The sequence below is a fragment of the Homarus americanus genome, unplaced genomic scaffold (assembly GCF_018991925.1).
Source record: "Homarus americanus isolate GMGI-L3 unplaced genomic scaffold, GMGI_Hamer_2.0 scaffold45333, whole genome shotgun sequence".
Taxonomy (NCBI): domain Eukaryota; kingdom Metazoa; phylum Arthropoda; class Malacostraca; order Decapoda; family Nephropidae; genus Homarus; species Homarus americanus.
The window spans coordinates 100,663-110,026 of record NW_024726972.1 but is presented as its reverse complement, the minus strand read 5'-3'; the positions used below and the strand labels follow the sequence as shown (position 1 = coordinate 110,026).

At 48.7% G+C, this 9,364-nt stretch overlaps 1 protein-coding gene across 5 annotated transcripts in view; it reads left to right on the top strand.

Annotated features, from left to right (window-relative positions):
• Nucleotides 1–678: 678 nt before the first annotated feature.
• Nucleotides 679–9,364, top strand: part of LOC121865743 (adhesion G protein-coupled receptor L2-like) — a 100,810-nt gene continuing 92,124 nt past the window's right edge. For all 5 annotated transcript variants that reach the window (XM_042365286.1, XM_042365283.1, XM_042365282.1 and 2 more), the window contains exon 1: nucleotides 679–818. In XM_042365286.1, the coding sequence (XP_042221220.1) occupies nucleotides 784–818 (35 nt within the window). In that variant the 5' untranslated portion in view covers nucleotides 679–783. The remainder of the gene's footprint in view (nucleotides 819–9,364) is intronic.

Sequence of the window (9,364 nt, the reverse complement as noted above, 5' to 3'; positions counted from 1 at the left end):
CTGTGGGGGTCTCAGGCTGAGTGTGTGTGGGGGGTCTCAGGCTGAGTGTGTGTGGGGGGGTCTCCAGGCTGAGTGTGTGGGGGGTCTCCAGGCTGAGTGTGTGGGGGGTCTCAGGCTGAGTGTGTGTGGGGGGGGTCTCAGGCTGAGTGTGTGTGGGGGTCTCCAGGCTGAGGTGTGTGTGGGGTCTCCAGGCTGAGTGTGTGGGGGGTCTCAGGCTGAGTGTGTGTTCTAGTAAAAAACTGACAGACAGATATACACAGATGTTCAGGTAAAGCATCATTCGGGTACACATTGATTCGTTATATACATAGGCAGTACACGTAAACAATAAACATTGCTGGTATACAAACAATGTTAACAAAAGTCCATTTAATAAAGGATGGACCAAGAAAACTGTTACAAACTTATTTCCTTGTCTGAGTGTCTCTCAGTCTAAATGTTTGACAGTCAAGTGTGTGTTTCTGCATGAGTGCCTCCCCATTTGAGTCCCTCCCTGTCTTAAAGTACCTCTTGAGTGCCTCCTTGTCCTAATGTCTCCCAATTAAAAAAGATTTTGTTAAATGTTTAGTTGCTCCTTCGGGTTTTGTTGACATGTGACTTACGTGTTTCGTGTTTCCTCCACCAGAGCGGCCGAGGTACAGGACGGCGTACGCTTGTGAAGGCTCCACGCTCAACATGGAGTGTGACCCCGGCCACGTCATCAACCTCATCCGCGCCAACTACGGCCGCTTCAGCATCACCATCTGTAACGACCACGGCAACACGGAGTGGTCTGTTAACTGTATGAGTCCTCGCTCCCACCGCGTCCTCCACGACAAGTGAGTACCCGTAGTTGTATACCGCCTTAGTAAAGAGGTCGTAGTTACCCAGGTCCTCTATACCACCATACTCCAGTGGTCGTAGTTACCCAGGTCCTCTATACCACCACCCAGTGGTCGTAGTTACCCAGGTCCTCTATACCACCATACCCAGTGGTCGTAGTTACCCAGGTCTAACTACTGTCCTTATCTGAGGTCGTAGTTACCCAGGCCAACTACTGTCCTTATCTTGAGGTCGTAGTTACCCAGGTCCTCTATACCACCATACTCCAGTGGTCGTAGTTACCAGGTCTAACTACTGTCCTTATCTTGAGGTCGTAGTTACCCAGGTCTAACTACTGTCCTTATCTTGAGGTCGTAGTTACCCAGGTCTAACTACTGTCCTTATCTTGAGGTCGTAGTTACCCAGGTCTTAATACCATGTTACTCCAGAGATCTGCCAGGTGTGTGTTTTCCCAGCACCTGTGATTAGTGTCGGGGGGTGAGGGGGTCACCTCTCCTTCCCTAGTTAAAGGAGGAGAGATATTGATTGATTTATATACCTGCATAAATTGTGTTATTGATACACCTGTTGGGCTGGAGTTAGTTTATTGATACACCTGTAATAATTGTGTATACCTGTGTTCTGGGGTACTTCTTCCTCAACTTTTCTCCTCCTCTTGCTCCTCTATCCTCTTCCTCTTCCCATCCCCCTGCTTTTCTTCCTTTTCCATTTTCACCAGCCTCCCTCCTCCATCTCCACTCCTTATCTTTCTATCCCTCCTCCCCCCTCCCTATCTACCTCCTCTCTCTTCCTACCTCCTCCACCATCTTCCACATCCAGCCTCCTCCACTATCTCCCACATCCAGCCTCCTCTCCTCCACTATCTCCCTCTTCCCTCCCCATCTCCACATCCAGCCTCCTCCTCCTCCTCCACTTCTTCCTCCTACCCTCTCCCTCCAGACCCACCACAAAGTCCCTCCGTTTCATAAATATCCCATTTACACAGTTGGGAAAGTAAAGGCTGCCTCGTATAGGTGGGGTATATAGGTATGATTGCGTGCTCTCTTGGTAATTCATCATGTCTGTTTGTCAATATTTAGTGTAGAGGAGGAGGAGGAGGAGGAAGGGGAGTAGAGGTATGAAACGGAAGAGGAGGGAGTGTAGGAAGAGGAAGAGAAAAAGAGAAAGGAGGGGATGAGGAAGAAGAGAAAAGGAAAAAGGAAAGAAAAGAAATGAGGGAGGAGAGGGGGAACAGAAAAAGAGGAAGGAGGGAATAGTCATCAGGTATATATAGGTCACATATATACTGTACACACACAATCACACACACACACACACACACACACACACACACACACACGTTTATCCTAACTATAACGCAGTAGAAGCCCTTAATCCTTACTTGGCCCTGACATGAACACTGAGGGCAGGTCACTCCCCTTCACCCCCCTACCCCTCCCACCCCATCTCTGATCCCCACACCTCTCCCCACACTCCTCCCCACTCCTCCCCACACCTCCTCCCCAACCCCTTCCCCCACACCCCCAACTCCTCTCCCCACACCCCTCCCCCACACCCCCAACTCCCTCCCCACACCCCTCCCCCACACCTACACCTCACACCCCTCCCCACCTTACACCTGGACGACCTGAGGGTTTTATTACCTGTCCATTACCTTCATGACTACCCATCCATCATCACCCACACCGAAATTGAATTAGTGGATCGAGGAAGGATGTCAAATACCTGTGATTGTGTGTGTGTGTGTGTGTGTGTGTGTGTGTGTGTTTATATAATGGATATAAGGTTGTGGTTGTGTTTTTTGTGCCTGTGTTGTTTTTAACTTAGGTGTGAGGTGGAAGACTATCTCTCCATTGAGTTCTGGATTATAAATGCACTGATGCCAAGTTTACATGTAAATAAACACAGCGATGCCACGTTTTATGCCTGTAGCCAGTACACAGGGAGCTCGCCTACACCTCTGTACTAAAGGGAACCTGTAGTTGTACACATACGCACATGTACTACCTTTGGTGATGTTGGTTACTCTCTCTCTCTCTGATGGTTGTAATAGGGCCGAAGAAGAATAGTTGTTATAAATAGGACCTGTGGGAATAGGTTGTAATAGGCTGGCTCGGTGGGGAGGTAGTGGTAATAGCTGGTCGTATTAGGAAAGGAGGGTGAAGGGAGAGAGAGGAGATGGAGATGAAGAGTAGGAAGGAGGTAGGGAAGGGATGGAGGGAGGGAGAAAGGAGGGATGGGAGGGGATCAGAGTGAGGGAAAGGGAGGGGAGAAGGAAGGGAGGGAGATAGGTCGACATCCACCTAAATGGTCCCGAGCATCCACCGTGTAATTGGTTCTATCTTCCCCATTTAATTGGTTCGGTCAAATTGGCTGTTAATCTGGTCGTCTTATTGAATTACGGACTTATATATATTATTGAACGCATGCGGCCGTGTCTTCTACTGTACACATGCGGCTGTATGATTCTAGACGCATGCGGCTGTATGATTCTAGACGCATGCGGCCGTTAATGCAAGTTTGATACATAATCCTATAACACCAATACTACAATGCGGCGCCCAGTCCAGAGCTGCAGCATGCGTGGGGAGAGAGAGGGGAGGAGGAGAGAAGGCCAGGCTAGGCTGCCGCCTCCCAGAGATCAATATATAGGTCCTTCTCACCCCCACTCACCTCCCTCCCCACCTCCCCCTCCTCACCTCTCACCCCCTCCACCTCCCCCTATCAGAGGCTATGTATGTAGGCCTGGCTGGCACCTCCCTCCCCCCACCCTCTCCTGCTGCCCAACCTCTTGTGTACGATAACACACACACACACACACACACACACACACACACACACACACACACACACACACACACACACACACACACACACACACACACACACACACACACACACACACACACACACACACACACACACACACACACACACACACACACACACACACACACACACACACACACACACACACACACACACACACACACACACACACACACACACACACAGGAGGTCACGTAAACAGGTATCGTATTATAACAGCCAGTGAACAACCTGAATTAGCATTTATAATACAGTGTTGGCAATGACCAGGCGAATTAATATGTAGATGAGTGGGAGTTATTCACAGTGGAGCATAGCACAGTGGAGCATAGCGGAGCACACAGCACAGTGGAGCATAGCGGGAGCACAGTGGAGCATAGGTGAGCACACAGCACAGTGGGATATAGCGGAGCACACAGCACAGTGGGGCATGCAGGAGCACAGCACAGTGGAGCATAGCGGAGCACAGCACAGTGGAGCATAGCGAGCACACAGCACAGTGGGAGCATAGTGAGCACAGCACAGTGGAGCATAGTGGAGCACAGCACAGTGGAACACAGCACAGCGGAGCATAGCGGAGCACACAACACACGGAACACACAACACAACACAGCCTCCACAGCACCAACCACAGTTTGCCTCCCTCTTTGATCTTAAAATATCCACACATATAGTGAAAGCTCTATTTACCGGACTATATAAAGAATAAAGTCCGCTACATCTGAAAACCCCATCTATCGGATTATAGAGATGAAAGTCCGTTATCGGGAGATAGAAATCTGTTATATGGAGATAGAAGTCCGTTATATAGAGATAGAAGTCCGTTATATAGAGATAGAAGTCCGTTATATAGATAAAAGTCCGTTATATAGATAAAAGTCCGTTATATAGATAAAAGTCCGTTATATGGAGAGAGAAGTTCATTATATGGAGGTTTCACTTTAATAAACAACCAGACTCATTAATTAACTCAGTATCTTTATTATAAGAGTGAAGGTAATTATATTCATTAACACCTGACTCTCTATTTACACTCGGTAAAAAAAAATTCCAAAATGTATAAATGTTTTTTTTTTAGTCATTACTTTTTATTAATTATTTCGAAATCAGATGAGCGAAAAATATTGGAATTTCTCTTGTGGTGATTAGTTTTTGATACCATTGAGGTGTGGGGGTTAGGGGGTGGAGGGGAGGGTGTGGGGAGAGGTGGGGAAGAGGGGAGGGAGGAGGAAGAGGGGAAGAGGGGAAAGGAAAGGAAGGGAAGGGAAAGAGAAGAAGGGAAATAGAAAGGGGGAAGGGGTGGGAAGAAGAAGAGATAGAGGGAAGGGAGAAGGATAGGAAGGGGGAAGAGGCGAGGGGAAAGGAAGGGAAGGGAGAGAGAATGAAAGAGGGGACTGGGGCCGAATGTTACATAATACCTGGAATTTGTTTGTTGTTTTTGTATTAATTTACATATTAAAAAAGTTTTGTTTTACGTAATAATAATATTTTAGGTGTTGTCTTAGCAGCTCTTAAGCGTGAGGGAGGTGTAGCTTTTGTTTGTTTGTTTGTCTAGATGTTTGTTGATGTTAATACAAGTTATCTTAGGAGAGGAACTTTAAGTTTTTATATACGCGCGCGCGCGCGCGCGTGTGTGTGTGTGTGTGTGTGTGTGTGTGTGTGTGTGTGTGTGTGTGTGTGTGTGTGTGTGTGTGTTTTTCCGTGCGTATATGTGTACCTGTGTGTGTTATTCTGACCTCTCTCTCTCTCTCTCTCTCTCTCCCCTTATTCATTTTGTCAGCTTTCCATTATTTTAACTCCAGCTTCCAGTAGGCAGGCGGGTTACGTCCAGATCAAACAGCTGTGCCAACGACTGTAAACTTCCACCCTTGTGTCCCCGTGTACTAGAGGTCCCATTTGTCCTCACCCTCCCTCTCCTTTCCTCCCCTCTCGCCCTCCTCTTCCCTTCCCTCTTCCCTCCCTCTCACCTTCCTCATTCTCCCGCCTCTGTTATGCATCATATGTAATACTATTCAAATTGTCAATTCTCTTCTCCACGCTGTTTTAATGTCCCTGTTTTAACTGTGGCTAAGATGGTTGGAGGTAATTTGAGCTCGCTGATGTGATTAGGGCCATGGTTCGAGAGATCATGACGGAGACTTGAATAAAAAATTTCACTTCCTCCCCCTCCCCTCTCCCTCTACCTCCCCTCCCCCCAAAAAAGGGTCTTGTGGTTTATTCTTCATTAAAATTCAAATAAATATTGTAATTCGTTTTGGGTTTTAATCATTTCTCGTCTTTGGTTCCTGGAAATAAAGTGAAGAAGAAAGATTATTTTTTTTTATTTAAATGTGGTTCATCTTGACAGGTGAGTGTGTGTGACAGGTGAGTATGTGTGTGACAGGTGAGAGTGTGTGACAGGTGAGTGTGTGTGACAGGTGAGAGTGTGTGTGACAGGTGAGTGTGTGTGTGACAGATGAGAGTGTGTGTGACAGGTGAGAGTGTGTGTGACAGGTGAGTATGTGTGGCGGCAGGTGAGAGTGTGTGTGACAGATGAGAGTGTGTGTGACAGGTGAGAGTGTGTGTGACAGGTGAGTATGTGTGTGACAGGTGAGTGTGTGTGACAGGTGAGTATGTGTGACAGGTGAGTGTGTGTGACAGGTGAGTATGCGTGTGTGGGCTCTGTAGTACTGGGTGGTGGGTTAGGTCATTGTAGCAGGGACGAGGTATAAAATGAGCAGTGGCTTCAGGCTTATTTAATTACTGTCTCTGGCCTAAAGCACCGACACGATTATTGGGTTGAGATCAAAGTGAGGGGTCCTCTCCCTCTCCCTCCTCCTCCTCTTCTTCCTCTCCCCCTCCTCTTCCTCCCCCTCCTCCTCCTCCACCGTGTCACAGCCTCCTCCCATCCTCTCTTACGTTATCTCCCCCTTGTTCTCGCCCTACCCTCCTTCCCTCCCTCCTTTCTTCCTTCCCCCTTACTCCTTCTTTCCTTCTTTCTCTCCCTCTCTCCTCCTCCCTCCCATCATCCCTCCCCTTCTCTCCTTCTCTCCCTCTTCTTCTCCCTCTCGTCTTCCCTCTCTTCCTTCCCTCCCTTCCCTCCCTAGGTCTTCCTCTCCTTTCTCCTTCGTCACCACACTTCTACTCCCTTCTCCTTTTTTCCCACAAATCTCCATCTCACACCTCCCTTCACCTTTCTTCTCATTGTCTTTTTCTCCTTCCCCCACCGCCCCCCCCTCTCTCCCCGTGACCGTCTCTTCTCACCGCCTCGACCCCCATACCCCCTCCTCCACTTCATACTCCCCTCCTCCACCTCCTCACTACCTCCCCCCACTACCCCCGCCCCCCCCCTGTTTCATATCCTGATCATCAAAGTAGTGGTAAACGCAGCTCTTAACCAGCCAGAAATTGTCATTAAGGCACCGAGCGCGTGTGTACCCGTGTTCGTATTCGTGTGCCCGTGTCAGTAAGAGTGTGTACGTATCTGTGAGTGTGTCCGTATCTGTGAGTGTGTCCGTATCTGTGAGTGTATCTGCTACTGAGTGTGTGTGTGCGTGTCCGTGTCCGTAGAATAAAACCAACGACGATAAGGTGGTATTAGGGAGGGTAGTGAGTGGCGGGTGTCCGTGTTGATACTCGAGGCTCACGTTGGAGGGTGAGAGCTCATCCTCCACAGTTCGAGGAAGAGGAATGAGCACCAGCGTAGCTTATCAACCACGTGACTCACAAAATAACTTAAAAAAAGAAAAGAAGGAAAATAAACGTGGGAATAAAAGAGAATCCATCTTTCTGTCGTAGCTTAAGTGAATCAAGAAAAATCAACATATATGTATCTTTGGGACTTTGGGTAGGATGGTGGGGGGTTGGGGGCAGGTGTGGGGGTTGGGGAGAGGTGGGGGGCTGGGGAGAGGTGGGACAGGATGGTGGAGAGAGGAGTGGGGGGAGGTGAGTAATAAGAAGAGATGTAATAGTCCCTCACAGGTAATTACTGGAGGTGTTTTATTGAGGTGGTGAAGGAGGATAGTGAGAGACATCACCCACCACCACTATAATCCTCACCACCATCACCCTCACCACCCTCACCATCATCCCCATTCAGTCCTCAGATGGATCAAAGCCCTTCCACACACACACACACACACACACACACACACACACACACACAGATTCAAGCACATTGCTGGCTCCCAGACTCACCTGAGACCCTGCACCCGAGACCCCACCCCAGACCCCCACCCCAGACCCACCTGAGACCCCACCCCAGGTTCCCCACCCCAGACCCCAGCTCCCCAGACCCCCACCCCAGACCCCACCCAGACCCCCACCTGGAGACCCCCACCCCAGACCCCCACCCTGAATTTCACCCCAGACCCCTCACTCCTGTTCCTCACCCCAGACTCCCAACCCTCCCTTCAGTATTCACTTACATTTAATCCTTCCCGCCATTAATATATATTTACAACACGCTATATATAATACCCTGTAACATAATACTGTGTGTAATATAATCTACACGAATACTTATAATCAGGAGAGTCACGTCAGAGAGATGAAGTATTGGCTCGATAATTTCCTCTCTGATGCGGAAGAGGGAGAGAGAGGGAAAAAAAGACCTTGTATTATTACTCTCAGAAAATGGAATTCTCTACCGGAGGCACCAATTTGTGAGTGGGCTGGCTGACAGAGACGGACTAGCTGGTGATTGGAGCCCCCTAGCTGAGGAGTTGGTGTGTGGTGCATCTGGGGGTGTGTGGTGAGCGTTGCGTGGCGGCCCCACTATAAGGAAGTGTTATTTTAACGCCTTCACTACTGGGACGCTGCTTTACGCCTGGCGATTTTATTCAGCTCGGAGGGGAACCTGTACATGAGGGGTGAGTGCTGACACCGCCACTCATGCCAAAACCCCTGTACTGTATAGGTGTCTGTAGTGCAGCTCCAGTGTGAGAGATGTAATAGCAGAAGTAAGGTATATACCCACACAAGTAGGGGTATATACCCACATAAGTAAAGGTGTATACCCACGCAAGTAGGAGTATATTCCCACGAAATTAAAGGCATATAAGTAAAGGTATATACCGACATAAGTAAAGGTATATACCGACATAAGTAAAGGTATATACCCACACCTCGGCACAGGACCTACACAGGTGGGTCACGCTAGCAGGTGTGAGGTGGGTCATATTCTCCCGCCAATTTTTCCCTCGCGCGGCTAAATAATTTCCCGCCAATTGGCCGCCTAGACTCCCGCGCAAACCCTCTATTTTGCCAGTCCCACTCCCACTTAAAATGGCGGGCAGATGAGCGATAGTGTACCCAGGCAAGGGCAGGCTATTTTGCCCGTGCGATGTTATCGAAAATGACTATCTTTATTATAATGACTTCGCAGGCAAATGTGGAGGCGGGGTGAGGAAGGGGGGGGGATACGCACATACATACATACATGATTTGTCTAGCTCCGTGTGTGTGTGTGTGTGTGTGTGTGTGTGTGTGTGTGTGTGTGTGTGTGAGAGATAAGTGGTTGGTAGGGATTGGTGAACTATGGACACATGATGATGATGATGATAATGATGATGCATAAGTAAAGTGTCAGGGGATATGATGCATTGATGGTGACGGTAGTGGTGATAGTGATGACGGTGAGACTGCTGGTGGTGGTAATGGTGATGAATAATGATATCGGGAGGAGTAGAAGGATTATGGTGATGGGGAAGAGGAAGAAGAAGGGGTGGGGGGG